Source organism: Mustela erminea, chromosome 7, assembly GCF_009829155.1.
Source record: "Mustela erminea isolate mMusErm1 chromosome 7, mMusErm1.Pri, whole genome shotgun sequence".
In the NCBI taxonomy this organism is placed as follows: Eukaryota; Metazoa; Chordata; class Mammalia; order Carnivora; family Mustelidae; genus Mustela; species Mustela erminea.
The window spans coordinates 109,962,719-109,983,333 of NC_045620.1; the positions used below are offsets into that span (position 1 = coordinate 109,962,719).

The following is a 20,615-nucleotide window of genomic DNA, read 5'->3' on the forward strand; positions in this document are numbered from 1 at the left end:
GCAGAGAGAGAGAGGAGGAAGCAGGCTCCCTGCCAAGCAGAGAGCCCGATGCGGGACTCGATCCCAGGACTCTAGGATCATGACCTGAGCTGAAGGCAGAGGCTTAACCCACTGAGCCGCCCAGGCGCCCAGCTGCTGATTTCTAATAGCTTTTTTGATGTGTGTGAAGTATACAGGGACAAGGGAGAAATACACATTAAATGTATTTATCATTGGTAAAATTCAATTTGGAAAAAAAATGAACCGTAGAACCAAGAATTAGGGAAATGCTACAAAGTATTCTGTTGTTAAGACCTTGATAGTTAAGCACTGGAGCTATCAGCAGCAAGATGTGGTCCTTGTCCTAAAGAAACTCACTGTCTAATAACAACAGTGTTTTGAGGAGATGACCTCTTTCCCTCAGCAACAAGGGTGTGTTTTTAGTAGGAAACAATTGAAATAATTATTGGTAAGAATGTGTTGGTCGTGAAGTCTTAATAAGACTATAAGGGCAAAAAAAAAAAAAAAAGACTATAAGGGCAGACTTCATTTTCTTTGTGCTTGATAAATTGCCTGAAACCTAGTAAACACTCACTGAATATTTATTGGATAAATCAAAATAATGAGGAATATACAGAGACTTGACAGAGAATACCTTAGAGATTTCTTAGAGATGAATTGGTTTAAACCAGGACTCTTTGTTTTTTTGCTAATACATAGCTTATGATTCTAACTTTGTGCCAGGCTCTGAATGAAGTGCTGTTTGTTGACTCATTAATCATTATATTAGTGTCCCTTTTTTAATAGATAAGGAAATAGAAGCACTGAACATTTAAATAGCTTGCCCTAATAGTGTAGATCTTGGATTTGCACCCTGGCCGCGGAGCTCTAGAGCCCGCTTTTCCCCTGCTCTCAGGAGCTGACAGCGGTATGGAAACTGCTCTCAAGTTCAGTTTCCATGTTTACTTAACCTAGAGCTGGTAAATGAAAACCTTACGTGGTGGAGCCTCCACTTAACAAGCTAAGTGATTTCTGTGCATGTTAAATGAGTACATGCACTTCACTGGGGTAAGATACAAGTGTTTCTTCAAAACATGTATATCTGCCTGAATTGGACATCTTCTGTGGAGAAATTAATGCATAATAAACAAACCAAAAGATAAACCACCAAATAAACTCTTCTTTCTAAAAAACATCAAATAGACAGTTTAATTAGCAAGTTGCTCTTCACACTCACATGAAATGGAGACAGGAATCTCAGATAATTAATGAAGAAAGTAAAATTTGCCTGTCTATTTATCAGGCTCGAGTAACAGACACAGATAAAGCCTCAAACAATATTGCTCCCAAAAATGGTGCTGTTGGAAAGTGTAACAAACCCTGTCTATGAGTGACAAGGCTTGCTTATATCCTGAGAGACTTTATTCTTGAAGATCGTGGACCAGCAGAAACATGGTTGTGTGTAATTATATCAGCGAGAGTAAAACATTGCACTCTTGTCTGGAGAATCTTAAGTCATTTTGACATAGAGAAGCAATCGTTTTACAGCCAGAGATGCACAGCTTCAGATAAGGGGTATCTGGATGCAACACCAGCATGTATCTTAACTTGGTACTTGCTAAGGAAAGAGGAGGTTGGGTTCACTTTGCAGTCCAGTGCTAAAGTAGGGACCCATTTACGTACAGCTCTGCTTTGCTTTGAGCCTGTCACAGCACTACTGCATGTGAATTTCACCTACACTCCGTTCCTCCCCAAGTCTTAAAATAACTGTTACCTTTTCCTTTGTTTTGTGAGATGGTTCAAGATTCCTCTGCGTTTTCTTCATTGCAGTGCATCAGTAAATCTGAATATCAGACTAGAGATTTATTCCTGTGGTCCTTAAGCCGGTTGGGTTAGCACCCTGCCAACTCTTGGAGACTTATTTTAAAAGAAAACTAAAAATTAATCAGAGTTCGGCAGATCTTGGTAGTAGAACAACTACCTGCATTGTGGGTCTCTTGAGTGTCTTTTTTTTTCTTTGTGGGTTTTAAAATCAATTTTAGAGCCATAAGGAGCTTTTTAGATCTTCTTTCTCATTGGTCGTCAGACATTTCACAACTTTGAAAACTTTCTCAGAGAAAAGATGTGGTGACAGGGAAGTACTATTTGATAGTTTCTTAAGCCTGGCTCACATTTCCTGCTGTGTGGAAGGAGGCACCGCGTTTGTAATGTGCCCAAACTCACACGTCGTATTTGTGGATCTGATTCCTCTGATTCTTAGCCCATTGTTTAGTTTTTCCACACTAAAAAAATGGGATTTAATTACAGTTACTTCTAATGACTCATTTGTGCTATTGCTTGCAGTGCTAGTTTTTAAAGTTGAACATAAATGCAGATAACACTGATTAATTAGGTAGGAACTCAGAGGAAAATCTCATTTCTTCCAAATGGGGAAACTCATTTCTTTTCCAACACAATGAAAAGTATAGAGATTGATGAGCAGGGAAATTCGTAGTAAGAAGAATAGGATTTCTGTTTTGTTTCCATGAGAGCAACATTTATTAAATGGTAGAACAAATTTTTAAAGTGCGAACAGCACTGGGAAGACCCTCACTCCACTAGTTTTTCATGGCTCTCTGAAGTTACATCTTATAATTTTTTTTCCCTGTCTCTCTCTTTTTTTTTTTTAATTTTTTTTGTTGACATATAATGTATTATTTGCCCCAGGGGTGCAGGTCTGTGAATCATCAGGCTTACCCACTTCACAGCACTCACCATAGCACATACCCTCCCCAGTGTCCACATTTTCCTGTCTCCTTTTGTCATTAGTATTTTTCTTTCCTGAGAGCGGTGCTTTCTTCCTTTTATTTTCATCATAGAGTGGAAGACACCAGGGGAATTACTGATCCGGCTCCTTTTCCTGTCTCCCTGGAGCCCTGTAGTAGTCCCTTACTACCAGTTGTTTACTCTGAGCCACGCTGTGTTTGTTGCCATCATGGAGAGAGCCATTGTTACATCATTTAGGATAATTACTTCTCAAAGATTAATCATGGAGTGCTTAGCTGCTCTTTTTTTTTTTTTTTAAGATTTTATTTATTTATTTGACAGAGAGAAATCACAAGTAGGCAGAGAGGCAGGCAGAGAGAGAGAGAGGAGGAAGCAGATTCCCTGCTGAGCAGAGAGCCCGATGCGGGACTCGATCCCAGGACCCTGAGATCATGACCTGAGCCGAAGGCAGCGGCTTAACCCACTGAGCCACCCAGGTGCCCCTCTTAGCTGCTCTTTAATATATTCAAGATACGTTGTGGGCTTGAGGCTGACTATACTGGACAGTTTAGGTATTTACACATTGAAGGGTAATAATGCTCAAAAATAAAAAAAACAGCAAAGGACTTTTTATTTAATATATCTGCCATTTCCTCCTCATTTCCAGTCCTGAGTGTCTGTTCAGTGGATTTAACTGTATGAATATTTATTTAGTACTCAATTCAGTTAGAATAGAAGATACAAAGACAGGGAACCTTCCTGCCTTCAAGGAGCTTGTTACCCATCGTGAAAATTAACTGGAGTGTTTATGTAGCAGCCAGACTAGAGGGATCCACTCTGAGCCAGGGGTGTCTATGAATTCTTTTGGCAGGCAGGAATGGGGGTAGCTGTGACTGGAAAAACCTAATCAGTTCCCAGGTCAATGAATAGCTGGCTTTGACTCTTTGCTCTGTGAAATGCTCTAGATAGGGAGTATCTAGGCAAGATGCTCTGTGAGAGGACACTAGTAGAACAGAGTAGCTCATATATCTTGACTCATTTAGTGGGTTCCGTAGAGGTTGCGAGGTTCATTTCACTGGTATAATTAGGAAAGGAACAGTTCAGCTGAGCCTCCAAGGCTGGCTAGGACTTTGCTACCTATAGGAGAATGGAGGGTATTTCATATGAGGATGGTGTGAAAGCAAAGGTGGTGTTCACCTACTAGACCTGTTTGGGAAATAAGACTAGAGTGATATGCTCTGTTTGGGTATAGTGGGAGATAAGATGTGAAAAGCAGATTGATGATAGTTTATGGAGAACTGTATGTAGTAGCCCAAAGATTTAGATTTTACCCTGTGGAGTGGGGGATTTTTTGTTTTTTGTTTTTTTAAACAGGCTGGTAGCACAGTCAGTGTACAGATTAAGAAGAGAGACCCTGGGGGTAAGACCTATTATGCATCCACAGTCAAGTGGCATGGAAGGCAGGGCTGAGCGCATGAGATTTGAGAGTGGAAGAATAGGACTGAAACATGACTGGTAGTTTACTAGGGGAAAGGGGGAGGAACGGTGTACACCCAAATTGAGGTTATGGGGAGAATAGTTTTGCTGTACTGTTTTGTCTTTTCCTAAGTTTTATTCAGCTGTGGTTTATGCATACATAGCCTCAGGACCAGGAGCCACTAGAAAAATGTATTTTTAAATCAAGCCTTGTGAGAGAAAAAGAGACTGTCAGAGATCTTAAAGCATCTGGAAGTTTTAGAACTATCCCTAGCAATAGGATTGTGGTTCTTGTTAGTAAGCATGATAAAGATAGAGAAATTATTGCCCATTATAATCTTCACTTGGTTTAAAAACTATACCATGGATTTATGTTTCCTTTTTCTGTTCTTACTCTAGAATGTTTTTCGAGCCTACTATAGACCTACTTTACATAAAGAAACTCTAGGTATGCTACTATAATTTTTATAAAGTAGGAGGGATATAACCCAGAGGACTGGTACTGAGAATTCAGTTCTGAGTTATGGGTGCTTACTTTATTTTGAATCTTCCATCAGAGCTGCATTGGTAAACCAGGCTCTCAAAGAAGAGCTGGATCCAGGTAAGAGAAAAAGAGACCTAGCAGGTTAGTCAGGAATTTCAGGTTAAGCCACTCTCACCTCATTGTCTGGAGACGTTCCTACTGAGGAATGTTTTCTCAAATAGTTGTTTAAAATGAAAAGTGGGTAGAATTTGGTTCTTTGGGTGTGAAAAAAAAAATCTTACTCTTTTTCTATATATAGCACAGATGTATACACAACACACACACGATATCTGTGGCATTAAAATTTCATTGGGAGAGGCCATGAGGAAAACAAGATCGAAAAACACTGTGTTGTAGGAGTTTTGTTTTGTTTTTTTAAAGAGTGGAAATCCTGTTTTCTTTAAACCAAAACTAAAACTAATAATCTGTTGGAAACTCTTTTGATATGCCAGTCAGGATATTTTTGATCTCTTACTGTTTAGTTGGAGCAAGGAAATTGCTTTTTGATCTTGCTGAACCCAAGGTCAAAGTTGATTTGTAGCAATTTATGCAAATGTAAGTGTTACTTACCTTCAACATTGTTAATCATGAACACTTAGGAAAAGATGGCCAAACAAATAGACAGACTGTATTTATTTTCATTAGATTAGGTATTTTCATTAGATGACATATTTAAAGAGTCAGAATACTAGTACTGCTTTCATAATTATTTTTTTCATTTACATTGGAATATCTAGAAGACCATAGGATTATTAAATACTTCCTTTATATTTCTGTGTGGTACTAATTGTGATTTGAGTTTTCCTCCCAAAACTAAAAATTGGTTACTTTTTTGTGCCTTTTACAGTGTTATATTGTAAGTGCTTAAAGTCAATTTTCTATCTTTTCTATCTTTTTAAAATCAGCTATTGGATTTCATGGTCCTCTGGTAGTTTAAGATGGTAGTTGGATTTTGGTACTTCTTGGTACTCTGGTAGTTTGAAAAAGTAATTGACAGCTTTTTAAAAAGAATAACAGCTCTGGGAAGTGAGCCATGGATTACTGAAATACTGTCAATTCCATTTATTGTTTCTATAATATGAAATGCAGTTTTATAAATGATGTATTTGGAAAAGTACCAGATAACAAAGGTAAATTAAAATTAGCTATGAAATACTTTTACGTATAGCACAGATGGACATTTATTGTGTTTAAAGTAGAATGGAAGCAAGAAGTTTTGTGAATGAAGTACCCATAAGATGGGCGTGGGAAATCTCATTTGTTTCCCATAGTCTAAGTTTAAATTTTTCTCTCTGGCCATAGGACAATGTGTGTGCACATGCATGTATGTGTGTGGTAAAAAACGCAGATTTACCCTTCTTAACAAATTTTTAAGTGTACAGTACAGTATTTGTTAACTATAAACACAATGTTGTATGGCAGATCTAGAACTTTTTCATATAGTATGATTAAAACTCTACACCCATTGAACAATAACTCTTCATTGCTGTCTCAGCTCCTGGCAACCACCATTCTGCTTTTTGTTTCTGTGATGGTAGACTACTTCCCATACCTCACATAAGTGGCATCTTGCTGTATTCGTCCTGTGACTGGTTTATTTCACTTAGCATAACGTCCTCAGGGGGCATGCATGTTGTTGCATATGACATGACTTCCTTCTCTTTAATAGTTGAACAATATTCCACTGTATATATCCCCACATTTTCTTTATCTTTTTGTTCATCAGTGGACTTTTAGGTTGTTTCTACCTCTTGGCTATTGTGAATAATGCTGAAGTGAACATGGGAGTTCACATACCTCTGTGAGGTCCTGATTTCAATTCCTTTGGGCAAATATCCAGAAGTTGTATTGCTGGATAATATGGTAGCTCTCTCTCTCTCTATATATATATATATTTTTTTTTTTTTGAAGAGCCTCTGTTCTATTTCCCATAGCACCTTTATCATTTTATATTCCTAGCAGCAGTTTACAAGTATTCAAATTTCTCTACATTTTCTCCAGCAATTTTTTTAATTTTTTTTCCTCTCCCTCCCTCCTTTCCTTCCTTCCTTCCTTCTTTTGCTATTCTAACAGGTGTAAGTTGATACTGCATTTTGGTTTTGATTTGCATTTACCTGATGATTAGTGATGTTGAACATTTTTCATGTGTCTGTGGGCTATTTGTATGTATTCTTTGAAGAAATGTCTATTCAATTCCTTTGCCCATTTATAGAAGATTTTTTTAAGATTTTATTTTTTTATTTGACAAAAAGATCACAAGTGGGCAGAGAGGCAGACAGAGAGAAGGGGGGAAGCAGTCTCCCTGCTGAGCAGAGAGCCTGATGCGGGGCTCGATCTTGAGACCCTGAGACCATGACCTGAGCCAAAGGCAGAAACTTAACCCCCTGAGCCACCCACGTACCCCTTTTTAAAAAGATTTTATTTATTTATTGGACAGAGAGAAAGAGAACACAAGTAGGGGGAGTGACAGGCAGAGGGAGAGGCAGGGTCCCTGCTGAGCAGAGAGCCTGATGTGGGGGCTCAATCCCAGGTCCCTGGGATCAAGACCTGAGCTGAAGGCAGACGCTTAACTGACTGAGCCACCCAGGTGCCCCTCTTTGCCCATTTTTTAATCAGGGTGTTCTGTTTTGAGATGTTTGCTTTTGAGAAGTAGGAGTTTTCTTATATATTGTGGATATTAACCCCTTATCAGATAGAAGGTTTACAAATATCTTCTGTTCTGTAGCTTGCCTTTTCACTGTGTTGATGTTTTCATGGCTGTGCCAGGAATCTTTTAGTTTGAAGTAGTCCCACTTGTCTATTTTTGCCTTTGTTGCTTGTTATTTTCGTATCATATCCAAGAAGTCATTGCCAAGACCAATGTTACGAAGTTTTCCCTCTGTGTTTTCTTTTAGAAGTTTTACATTTTCAGGTTTTGAACTTAAGTCTTTAATCCATTTTGTGTTGATTTTCCTGTATGGTATAAGATGAAGGTCCACTTTCCTTTTTCAGCATGTGGATATCCAGTTTTGCAGCACCATTTATTGGAGAGACTGTTCTAAGTCTTGCTGCCCTTGTTCAAAATCAGTTGACCATATATGTGTGGAGTTATTTCTGGGCTCTCCATTTTGTTCCATTGGTCTGTGTGTTTGTATTTATGCCTGTACCATTCTGTTGTAAGTACTGTAACTTTGTAGTATTTTTTAAGAAATATGAAGTCTCCAGCTTGGTTCTTTTTTCTCAAGATTGTTTTGGATATTCAGGATCCTTTGTGGTTGTTTGATAGGACTTTTAGGGTTGTTTTTTCTATTTCTGCAAAAAATGCCCCTGGGGTTTCTATTAGATAGATTGCACTGAATCTGTAGATCATCTTGGGTGGTAAGGACATTAACAATATAAAGCCTTCCAATCTATAAATATGGATATCTTTCTATGTATTTATGTCTTCTTTAATTTCTTTCAGCAATATTTGGTTGTTATTAGTGTACAAGTCTTTCACTTCCTTGGTTAAGTTTATTTCTAAGTATTTTATTCTTTTTGATGAGATTATAATTGAGATTTTCCAGAATTTTCTTCTTGGATTATTTATTGCTCAGGTATGTAAACACAACTAATTTTTGTATGTTGTTTTTGTATTCTGCAACTTTACCGAATTCGGTTTTTTTAAAGAATTTTTTAAAAAGATTTTATTTATTTATTTGACAGAGAGAGAGATCACAAGTAGGCAGAGAGGCAGGCAGAGAGAGAGGGAAGCATACTTCCTGCCGAGCAGAGAACCCTATGCAGGGCTTGATCCCAGGACCTTGAGATCAAGACCTGAGCCAAAGGCAGAAGAGGCTTAACCCACTGAGCCACCCAGGCACCCCCTGAATTCATTTGTTAGTGCTTACAATTGTCTTATGGAATCTCTAGAGTTTTTATTTACTTATAAGATCATGTCAACTGCAAACAGATAATTTTACTTATTCATTTCCAGTTTTTTATTTCTTTTCCTTATCTCTGTGACAGGACATTTTTTTTTTTAATTTTTTATTTTTTATAAACATATATTTTTATCCCCAGGGGTGTGACAGGACATTTAATGAGATCTGGAGTAGATAAAGAGTCAAAAAAGATGAGAATTCTTCTGGGTATATCAATTCTTTAATGAGAGCTACTTATTTTAAAGTAATGCCAATTACAACATGGTTCTCCCATGTTTATTTATTTATTTTTTTAAAAAGATTTTATTTATTTGACATAGAGGGATCACAGGTAGGCAGAGATGGGGGGGGGAGGGAAGCAGGCTCCCTGCTGAGCAGAGAGCCCAATGCATGGCTTGATCCAGGACCCTGGGATCATGACCTGAGTTGAAGGCAGAGGCCTTAACCCACTGAGTCACCCAGGTGCCCCCCTCCCTTTTTTTTTTTTTAAAGATTTTATTTTTTGTGACAGACAGAGATCACAAGTAGGCAGAGAGGCAGGCAGAGAGAGAGGGGAAACACTCCCGTGGTTATTTATTTATTTATTTGATGACTATAACTTTAAGGATTTTAAAAAATTGTTTTTGGTTGTTTTTTCAGTTGATTTTGGTTTGCTTGTGTTCCAGGAACGTAATCATATATACTACAAATAATGAGAATTTTGTATTTTTACTATTTATCCACCTTTTTTTTTTTTCTCTTGTGGATTTCAGCTGCTTAGCACTTACAGAATAATTCCCTGACACATTAATATTCACTGTTCTATTATGTGTTAGGAGACACAGTGAATAAGTACACATACAGTATGTTGGGTATGGTAAGTGTTACAGAGAAAAACAGAATAGTAAGGGTATTTGTGGAGTTGTGATTGCGGGTTGCTATTTTCCATGGGGATATCAGAGACAGTCTCACTGTGAAGGCAACAGTTGGGTAGAGCCCTGACAGAAGTGAGGAAGCAAGCCATCTGGGGGGAAAAGAGTGCTTTAGTAGTCTGAATAGAAAGTGTAAAGGCTGAGAGACAGGAGCTCCTTTATGGTATTCAAGGAAAAGGAAGGAGGACTGTGTGACTGAAATAGAGTGAAGAGGGAGAAAAGTAGGAGAAAAGGTAGAATTACAAATAACAATCCTACTGCGTAGTAATAATAGCAGATAATAGTAATGAACATGTGTGAATACTTGTTCTAAGTATTTAACTATTCTTTCATCGAATCCTTAAAATAACCTTAAGAGAGGGAGACACTGTTTTCTCCTTTTTATGAGCAACCTGAATTCAGAGAGAGAATATGAATGAATTTGCCCCAGATCATACAACTAGAAAATGTGAAATCAGGTTTCATAGATCAGTATTTTGATTCCAAAAGTACATATCCTTAATCATGACACTGTGCTAGATATGGGGTGTTGCTAATGTATGGTGAGTCCAGTAGCCAAGTATAGATTTGATGTTCTAGAAATAAGGGAATTACTGAACGTTTGACTTTAAGCCTTCACAGTTATTATAGTACAAATTTTATGTCCCCTCTAAGTTCCTTAAAGTCAAGGAAAGTATTGTTCATTCTGAAACTCTGCCTCCAGTCTCTAGCACATTCTCTTATATATCATATTGGCTGCTTAGTGTATGGTGGTTGTTGAATATATTCTCGAGAGATTATGCAAAGAGTAACTATTCACCTTTATCCAAATTAAAGCATTTAGGTGTTTCCATAAATAACATATATACTCAAGCATACACTCACATATCTTTTCACAGAGTTATAAGCTGGAAGGTAAAACAAGTTGAGAAAACTTGCTTTTAAAATCTTAAGAAATAATTAAAAGCATTTTTAAAAAGATTTTATTTATTTGACACAGAGAGAAAGAGATCACAAGTAGGCAGAGAGGCAGGCAGGGAGGGCGGGGAAACAGACTCCCTGCTGAACAGAGAGCCCCATGGAGGGCTGGATCCCAGGACCCTGAGATCATGACCTGAGCCTAAGGCAGAGGCTTAACCCACTGAGCCACCCAGGCACCATTTAGTTACTGTGCTAAATTACTGTTGATAGTGCAGAAAATTATTTCATTATATGACCTTGTCAAACCATGTCAGCTTATTAGGGTTGTGAAGATGTTAACATTTAGAAGAGAGACATAAAGATGACAAAAGGAAAATAAGAAAGCAAAGAAACAAAACAGGAAATAGGAAACAAAGTAAGAAGACAAAAGGAAATTGAGGATGACTTGTAAATTTGTGTTTACTTTACAGCGGACAGAAAGGAAATAGGATCCACAGTTTACAAATAGACTAAGACTTGGTTCCCTGAATGTTGTTCTGTTGGCTCAACTCCCAATACAGATAATCTTTAAAATTTTCCTGGTTGGATTTTCAAATAACCTCTACTTCTTTAGTGTGAAGAGACATGTCAGCTGCCTTCATACAATGACCTGGAATTAGATACATAAGTTGTTACACAGAGCAAAATGACAGTTCTGCTTCGCAACCATTAGTTCTGTTTTGACAGCTTTACCATATTTATTCAACAATAGTACTTGTGTAATTATTTTTTTAATATAATTTTATAATTTTATTTTTTTCAGTGTTCCCAGATTCATTGTTTATGCACCACACCCAGTGCTCCATGCAGTATGTGCTCTCCTTAATACCCACCACCAGGCTCACGCTATGCCCCTAACCCCCTCCAAAACCCTCAGTTTGTGTCTCAGAGTCCAGTCTCTCATGGTTTGTTCTTCACCTCCAATTTCCCCCAACTCACTTCTCCTCTCCTTCTCCCAGTGTCCTCCGTGGTATTCCTTATGCTCCACAAGTAAGTGAAGCCATATAATAAACTCTCTCTGCTTGACTTTTTTCACTCAGCATAATCTCCTCCAGTCCCGTCCATGTTGGTACAAAAGTTGGGTATTCGTCCTTTCTGATGGAGGCATAATACTCCATTGTATATATGGACCATATCTTCTTTATCCATTCGTCTGGTTTGTTTTTTTTTTTTTAAGATTTTATTTATTTATTTGACAGAGAGAGATCACAAGTAGACGGAAAGAGAGGCAGGCAGAGAGAGAGAGAAAGGGAAGCAGGCTCCCTGCTGAGCAGAGAGCCCGATGCGGGGCTCGATCCCAGGACCCTGAGATCATGACCTGAGCCGAAGGCAGCGGCTCAACCCACTGAGCCACCCAGGCGCCCTTTCCATTCGTCTGTTGAAAGGCATCTTGGTTCTTTCCACAGGTTGGCGACTGTGGTCATTGCTGCTATGAACATTGGGGTACAGATGGCTCTTCTTTTCACTAATCTGTATTTTTGAGGCAAATACTCAGTAGTGCAATTGCAGGGTCATAGGGTAGCTCTGTTTTTAATTTCTTAAGAAATCTCCACACTGTTTTCCAAAGTGGCTGCACCAACTTGCATTCCCACCAACAGTGTAAGAAGGTTCCCTTTCTCCACATCCTCTCCACCACTTGTTGTTTGTTCACTGTCTTGTTGATTTTGTCCATTCTGACTGGTGTAAGGTGTTATCTCAGTGTGGTTTTGATTTGAATCTCCCTGATGGCTAATGATGATGAATAATTTTTCACATGTCTGTTAGCCATTTGTGTGTCTTCTTTGGAGAAGTGTCTGTTCATGTCTTCTGCCTATTTTTTGACGTGAGTATCTGTTTTGTGTGTGTTGAGTTTGAGGAGCTCTTTATAGATCTTGGATATCAGCCCTTTGTAGTGTCATTTGTGAATATCTTCTCCCATTCTGTGGGTTGCCTCTTTATTTTGTTGACTGTTTCCTTTGCTGTGCAGAAGTTTTATCTTGATGAAGTCCCAAAAGTTCATTTTCGCTTTTGTTTCCTTTGCCTTTGGAGACATGTCTTGAAAGATTTTGCTGTGGCCGATATCCAAGAGGTTACTGCCTATGTCCTCCTCGAGGATTTTGACAGATTCCTGACTCACGATGAGGTCTTTTATCCATTTCGAGTTTATTTTTGTGTATGGTGTAAGATAATGGTCAAGTTTCATTCTTCTATACGCAGCTGTCCAATTTTCCCAGCACCGCTTATTGAAGAGACTCTTTTTCCACTGTATATTTCTTCCTGCTTTGTTGAAGATTATTTGACCGTAGAGTTGCGGGTCCATATCTATGCTCTCTACTCTGTTCCACTGGTCTATGTGTCTGTTTTTGTGCCCGTACCATGCTGTCTTGGTGATCACAGCTTTGTAGTAAAGCTTGAAATCAGGCAACATGATGCCCCCAGTTTTGTTTTTCTTTTTCAGCATTTCCTTAGCAATGTGGGGTCTCTTCTGGTTCCACACAAATTTTGGGATTGTTTATTCCAGCGCTTTGAAAAATGCTGGTGGAATTTTGATTGGGATGGTATGGAAAGTATAGATTGCTCTAGGCATTATAGACTTTTAAGCAATGTTTATTCTTCCAATCCATGAGCATGGAATGTTTTTTCCATCTTCTTGTGTCTTCAATTTCATGAACTTCTTTCATGAGTGTTCTTATAGTTCCTCAAGTATAGATCCTTTACCTCTTTGATTAGGTTTATTCCCAGGTACCTTACAGTTCTTGGTGCTATAGTTAATGGAATTGATTCTCTACTTTCCCTTTCTATATTTTCATTGTTAGTGTAATAGAAAGCAGCTGATTTCTGTATATTGATTTTGTATCCTACCACATTACTGAATTGCTCTGTGAGTTCTAGTAGTTTGGGGGTGGAGTCTTTTGGGTTTTCCATATAAAGTATCATATCATCTGTGGAGACAGTTTGACTTCTTCATTGCCAATTGTTCTCTGATTGCTATTGCTATTGCTAGGACTTCTAGTGCTGTGTTGAACAAGAGTGGTGAGAGTGGACATCCTTGTCGTGTTCCTGATCTCAAAGGGAAGCTGTCAGCTTTTCCCCATTGAGAATGATATTCGCTGTGGGTTTTTCATAGATAGATTTTATAAAGCTGAGGAATGTTCCCTCTATCTCTCTACTTTGAAGTGTTTTAATCAGGAATGGATGCTATATCTTGTCAAATGCTTTTTCTGCATCCATTGAGAGGACCATGTGGTTCTTCTCTTTTTCTTATTGATTTGTTCTATCACATTGATTGTGTAATTATTTTATTGAATGTCTAGTTCTAATTCTATAAAAAAGTGAGTAGTTTATTTTCAAAATGCTCTGTTAATGTAAGAAGTGTAGCCTTTATAAATGTCCCCAGTTTACACCAATGAAAATAATTAGGTATACCAAAATTGCAGTCAGTTAGATATGCATTTGACTTAAGATTATATGTTATTTTGTTGAAGAAAAACTCAAGAATTTTATGAAATGTTGGAAATACAGTGATTGTCCGTTTATGTCTAAAAGGCAAGGAGGTATTAGGGATTCTTTGTTTTATTATAGTTTTCAGGAAAAGACCCACCTCCATGACATTCAGGTCTCCTCTTTTGTTCTCACACATATGACTAAATATAGACATTTACAGGAAAGCATTATATACCAAATAGAAATGCCTATAATCTGGTTCTGTTCTCTATTAAATAGAGGGACTAATATCTTATTTGTTAATCTACGAAAACATTTGTGAAGCAGTTTGGACAACCTTTTTTAACAAATGGGTGGTAACTATTGTATCAGCATAGGATAATACTTACTGTAATAACTAAACGAGAACATATGAGTGGGCTTAACATAATGAATTTATTTCAAGTTTATGTGATTGTTCAGTGCAGATGCTCAATGTGTTGGATGACTTTCTTCCTTTTAGTGACTCAGGAACCCAAATTTCTTGCATTTCCTGGGGCCTCACAGTGTCATGTAGTTTGCTAATAGAGAAATAAACAGTTGAACAAGGACACAATACTTTTGCTTACTTTGCATTGGCAAGAACTAGTTTCTTGGACACCTTAGTGTTCACCATGAGGGAAATGTTGTCTTTGACTAGATGATTGCCTCCCACCAATAACTTCTACACAGTGTAGGGGAGAACACAGATTACTTGTGAATGGCTAGCCAGCTCTGTCACAATAATAATAATGTTGATAGTAATACTTTATTAGTTTCTTGTGGCTTCTGTTAACAGATTACCACTAACTTGCTGGCTTGAAGAGCACAAATTTATTCTCTTAAGAGTTTTGGAATTCTCAAGCACAAAGTGAGTTTCACTGGGTCAAGATCCAGGTGTGTACAGGGCTGCATTCTCTCTGGTGACTCTAAAGGGGAATGTGTTTCCTTGTCTTTTCCAGCATTTAGAGCTCCATTCCCTGCACTCCTTAATTCTTGGCTTCTTCCTCCCATCTTCAAAGAATAGCGTCTTGCTTCTTTACCTTAAACTCAAGTTTCCCTCTGATTCCCTCTTACAAGAACACTTCTGATTACATTTAGATAATTCAGAATACTTTCCCCATCCCTTAATTTCATCACATTTGCAAAACCCTTTTTGCCATTATGAAGTAATATCACAGGTTTTAGGGATTAGGACCTTTCTACCTTTGGGGCCATTTTTCAGCCTGCTGCAAAGAGTTAACATATATTGAACATTTAATATGTGTTATGTTTATTCTGAGAACTTCTCTAGTCTTTTCATTTGTCTGTTTACTTGGTTTATTCCTGATCTGCTCTGCTTGCAGGCTTGCCTGTTTTTCTCAGGGTTTCTTTCTTTCTTCCTTTCTTATATCTTCCTTCCTTCCATCCTGCCATCCTCTTGCCTGCCATTTTTTGGAAGACATATTCTTCACTTTAATGTCTAAAAATTTTAACAAAAATCCTAGACTCTCAGAATTGGAGATTATCTAGAGATTATCTAGTCTAACCATCCTGGTCTGCTAGGATTTGGGACAGAGGTACCTGTTCATTCTTTGGTGTGTATTTCTCTGGAGCTTTGGAGAAAGTATTTTAAATCTATTGAGCTCTTTTGGATTATTGCTGTATAGAAACTCTTTCCTTTTTTCCTGCCCAAATCTGGCTTTTTCAGTTAACCTTTAAAACTGAATTGTGGATTTTTTTTCTTTGCATCCTTTTTCCCACAAAAATGTTGAATTTAACCTGGCCATTCTCATAATCACATAGAAAATGACTTCATAGGAAAAAGGAGGCACTTTGTTCGGATTAACACCATTTTCCAGGACTTAAAGCCATTCACAGGTTTTGTAAAACAAAGAAGTAGCAAATAAGCAATTAATTATATAAAATATGGTAATAACTGGTTGAAATTAAACCAAAAACAGACATTATTGATTTAGAATCAGCATATAGAGGAATTATGTCCTATTATAGATTCATTCAGGTAACAGTTTTATGGATCACATATTAGTTGCTAGGGATACAAAGATGATTAGGGCATAATCCTGTCCTAGGGGATATAATATTCTAGTGAGGACATAGACATATAGACATTGACGCAGTATTGTAAGGGGGATATGTACAAAGATGTCATGCTTATAGTTTAACAGAAACCACAATTCAAGGTAATTTAAACAATTCAGGGAATTTATTGATCATGTGTTGGTATATCTGAAGCTTACAGAGACAGAGGAGTCTGCTACAAAGGCTCAAGTAAGCCTTCTTCCTTCCACCTTTTTCCTGTTTTTCCTCAGTGCTTTCTGCAGATCAACTTTATTCTAAAGCTGGCTCTCTTTGAAGTTGTGCAGTGACCATCCCCAGAAAGAGAGCTGCTATCTTCTGACCATCAAACTAAAGTCCTGGGGTTCATTCTGACTAGATAAACTTTGATCTTCTGTAACCCCTTCACTGGTTTGGGGAAAGTACAGTGGGGAGCGAGGTGAAAAAGAAAAATTTAGAGCTTTCCAAGTATTTAGTATATCCCTGGAAACTGGTATTAGTCTTACTTGGTTTTATTATTTCTAATCCGATTTTAAAAATTATCTCTAATTGGATTTTTCTTAATATAATGAAAATCAGGAATTCTTAATTGTGCGAAGTAACCTCAGAAGAGGATCCTAGTTCAGTGATTTTCTTCTGAAAATTTGGAAGCATAAAAATTAAATTTCCTGTTTTTCTTCCTTTGGACATCTTTGACATTGTATTCATTTCATTGCAGAAATTAAGAACCTGACATACTGTCTTTTCTCTGTTACTGCTTCCCTTGTAACTGGGGCAGTAGGGTGGGTTTTAACACTGGGTTCAAATAGTTCATGGCTAGGCCACTTTAAGTTTCACTTACATTTATAGTAGGAAAATGTCAAGGCAAGGAATGTCAGGGCTTGATGACATAATGACCTGATTCGATTTGAGCCTTGACTTAGGAAACCTGTTTCTTACTTTGCCACCAATATACATTTGGTTAGGCTCTTCATAGTATATAATGCTTCAAAAACTGAATTAGTAATGCACAACTACTTTGATTTGAATGTAAGTACTTGCATTTGTTCTTTCTCTACAGTCTCTGGTTCACCACATTTGCATTCACTGCAGTTCTGTTTCTCTCTAGCACAGTGTTCTTTCAGGAGCCAGAGCATGTGACACTGCTATGGGATTGCCAGATCTTATTTTGAAGAATTTGGGCATGAAGGGAATAGAAGGAGAGAGATTATTTACTAGTAGTCCAACAAGGCTAAATAGAATCACATTCTGCATCCCAGTACAGTTGGAGCAAGGCCCTTGAATCCAGGAGAAGCCTTGTACGTGGGCCATCTGGTAATCCAGTACTGCTGGAGTGTAGGCCTCTCAGCTCAGGAGCCTGTGGAGGTGTATTCAACACTCCTGGTGGATAAAGGTTCCTGCCCTGACTTAAAAGACAATCACCTCCTTGTGCTTAAATTGTATAAAATTTCCTTTATTTGCTAATAAAGGAAAAAAGCCTTGTGTGTTTTTCTGGTGGATTATATGATGATTATGTCCAATGCATAATATTAATAATAGCAAATGGTTTTGTAGCCCTTACTGTGTATCAGACACTGTTCTAAACATTTTACATGTATTAGCTCATGTAACTTCTCCAACAGCTCTGTGAAACAAGTTCTTTTTATCCCCCTTTTGCGGAGGAAGAAATTGGCACAGAAAGGTCAAGTAAGTTCCTCAAGCTCCCATAGCTTAGTAAGGGACAGAGTTCGTATTTAAATCTAGATAGTCTAGGACCAGAGTTATGCTTTAATCACTATACCTTCTGTCAAGACTGAAACTGTAATTAAATATAACATCAGTAACATTATTTATTATGTTTTGAAACAAGTTGACATTTTGAAACTTACCTACTAAATATTCAACATGCTTATTTTTTATTCTAGGAGAAGACTTTGCAGTTGTACAGCAAGAAATTATTATGATGAAAGACTGTAAACACCCAAATATTGTTGCTTATTTTGGAAGCTATCTCAGGTACATTGTTTGTTTCCCATCACCTGATTCATTTAACAAAATAAAATCAGCTCTAACTGCATGTTTTGTAATTTTCTTCATGCTTTGAAGATAACAGGCCATTTTCACATGAATGAAATTTTTATTTCTGACCTGTTTATGTTAATTCTGTGACTGATATTGGAGTCTGTGATTTGTCTCTTGTACTCTTGGGAATTCTGGTTGTGGTTTCAGTGAGGAAGCTGTTGAGTAAAAATTGACTTTTATGGTTAGTCTTCCTGTGGTAGACTAGAGATCTAAACATGCCATTCCATGGCCCCTTATTTCTGGACTTGAGTGGATTTAGAAAGTCAGGAGCACCTCTAACTGCTAGGATTTTAGTAGACACTTTTTCCTTCTTTTGTGCTTCTAGCCTCAGGGTACTGTATCATCCCTTCCCTTCATTTTGTCCAAAGGACTAGGAACTCTAATTATTTCACTGACTTCTTACTTTCCCGGGTTGTAAAGTTAACTTAGACCATGAATTGGTGCCCTCTTTGGTTTGGTAGGACCACGCCAGGTTCCCCAGGTCTTAGTCCATAGGGGATGAGTCCAAGGTTAAATCTGTTTTTCCATTCGGTTCTGTGTGTAGTTATGAGCTGAATGCTATGACCTAGTTGTTTTTAAGGTTCCTCCCAAAAGGAGGATTGGAGAATGTTTTCTTCTTCTTCTTCTTCTTTTTTTTTTTTAATGATTTTATTTATTCATTGGAGAGAGAGAGAACTTGAGAGAGGGGGGAGCATCAGAGGGAGAAGCATACTCCCAACTGAGCAGGGAGCCCGATGCAAGACTTGACCCCAGGACTCCAGGATCATGACTTGAACTGTTGCTTTAACCAATTGAGCCATCCAGGTGCCCTAAATATGTTCTTATATATTAAAAAAAAAAACTGTTAACATTTTATTCTGATATACTGTAAAAGACAAAAAGAAGTAGCTTGTTGCAGCTTCCCTTGTCCTATGGTCCAGGTGCCAAAAAACCCCACTTCTCTCTTGGGGTGCAGGCGCAGCATATGGAAAAGACAGGGAGGGCATTTCTGCCCTCCCTTCTTTCCAGCTTGTGAAAAGCCAACCAGACCAGCTCTTCTTGATTCTAACCACTCTTGAACAGCTTTGATTGCCCCACCTTCATCAAGATTGAAGAGTAGGTTTAATGGAGACTTCACTTAACATAGGGACAGGTACTACTCCCAGGTCAATGACTGTTAATACATTTTGAATGGGTTCTATAACAGCCAATTTAAAACCACTTTAATGGTGAGTGGTTCAAACAGTAACCTAACACAGTTTCTGCATCAATTTTTATTTTATGGACAGACCCAGCACAGGCAATTACTATCTCAGGTCAAAGAAACTGTCTCTCTCTCTCTCTCTCTTTTTTTATTTAAAAAGAATTTATGTATTTGAGAGACAGAGAGTGAATGGGAGAGACAGGGAGAGAGAATCTGAAGCAGACTGTGCTGAGCCGATCCCAACTCGGGGCTTGATCCCCTGACCACAAAATAATGACCAGAACCTAAACCAGTTGGGTGCTCAGCTGACTGAGTCACCCACCCAGGCATCTCAAAAACAGTCTTTTAAAATCATTTAAGTTTGTGATAAAAATAATCGATTGTGCCAGTATGTTAAAATCATCACTTCAGAGCAATTTTGCTGTTACTGGTCCTGACAAAATGACCTACTTATCCTCAGTTGAGAAGCATAACAAAATGTTTTTCTCCCCCAAGAGCAAACAAGTCTTTGATTTAAGAGTATTTCTCAAACATGGTCTAAATCTGCTGGAACTTTGGGACCATTCAAACCTTAATGTATTGTTTCAGGATAACCCCATCCGTTTATATGGCAACCTTGGTCTTTTTGCCATTGAGACAATAGCGTATTCAATAGCTAAGAGCCTTTGAGTACTGAAGTCAAATTGTTTGAGTTGCTTGAGTCATGACTCCATCATTTATTAACCTAATGATGTATATAGCAAATTACATAACCACTCTGAGCCTCCATTTTCTCATCTATAAAATGAGGATAATAATAGGTACATGACATGATAACTATGAGGATAATGGGTAAATATATGTAAAAAGTGTTAAGAACAGTGGTTAAAATACAATGCTCCATAAATACACCTATCACTACTACTTTTGCTACTATTACTATTACTCTTTCTTAACCGTTTTTAAGCGTTATCATGTTAGTGTCTCATTTGATCTTTTCAACAACGCTGTTATTAATACTACTCTGGTCGATACTACTTCCATTTTATAAATAAGATGCTTGAGAGAGTTTAATATCAAGTATTTAGTTTACAATCTGATTTCAACTTTTTGACAGAGTAGAGTTCTAGTTCTTTCTGTAATACTGTGCTCATGAATGACATGACTTTTGATGTAGTCTTTCTCTTCCTTGCCAAAGATCTGGAAATAAACTGCCAACTCCCCCCACCCTAACCACCAAAAAACCCCACAAAAAACCCTAACACTAAACTAAAACTGTTACTTAGTCATGAGTCGTCCTACACAGGTTAGGCAGCAAAAGATTTTTTCTTGTTACCCACCAAAAAGTGAATTCTTCTTGAGTTTGTATCTATTTTTGTTGATAAATCTTGGTTTTGGCTTGGGACAAATAGTGCAGC

General features: G+C 37.7%; 1 protein-coding gene across 7 annotated transcripts in view; it reads left to right on the forward strand.

The window, feature by feature from the left end:
* Nucleotides 1-20,615, forward strand: part of MAP4K3 (mitogen-activated protein kinase kinase kinase kinase 3) — a 193,126-nt gene that overhangs the window by 84,356 nt on the left and 88,155 nt on the right. For all 7 annotated transcript variants that reach the window (XR_004287953.1, XM_032352889.1, XM_032352887.1 and 4 more), the window contains exon 3: nt 17,879-17,969. Coding sequence is in view for 6 of the 7 variants with exons in the window: in XM_032352889.1 (XP_032208780.1) it covers nt 17,879-17,969 (91 nt within the window). In the remaining variant the exon portion in view is untranslated. The remainder of the gene's footprint in view (nt 1-17,878; nt 17,970-20,615) is intronic.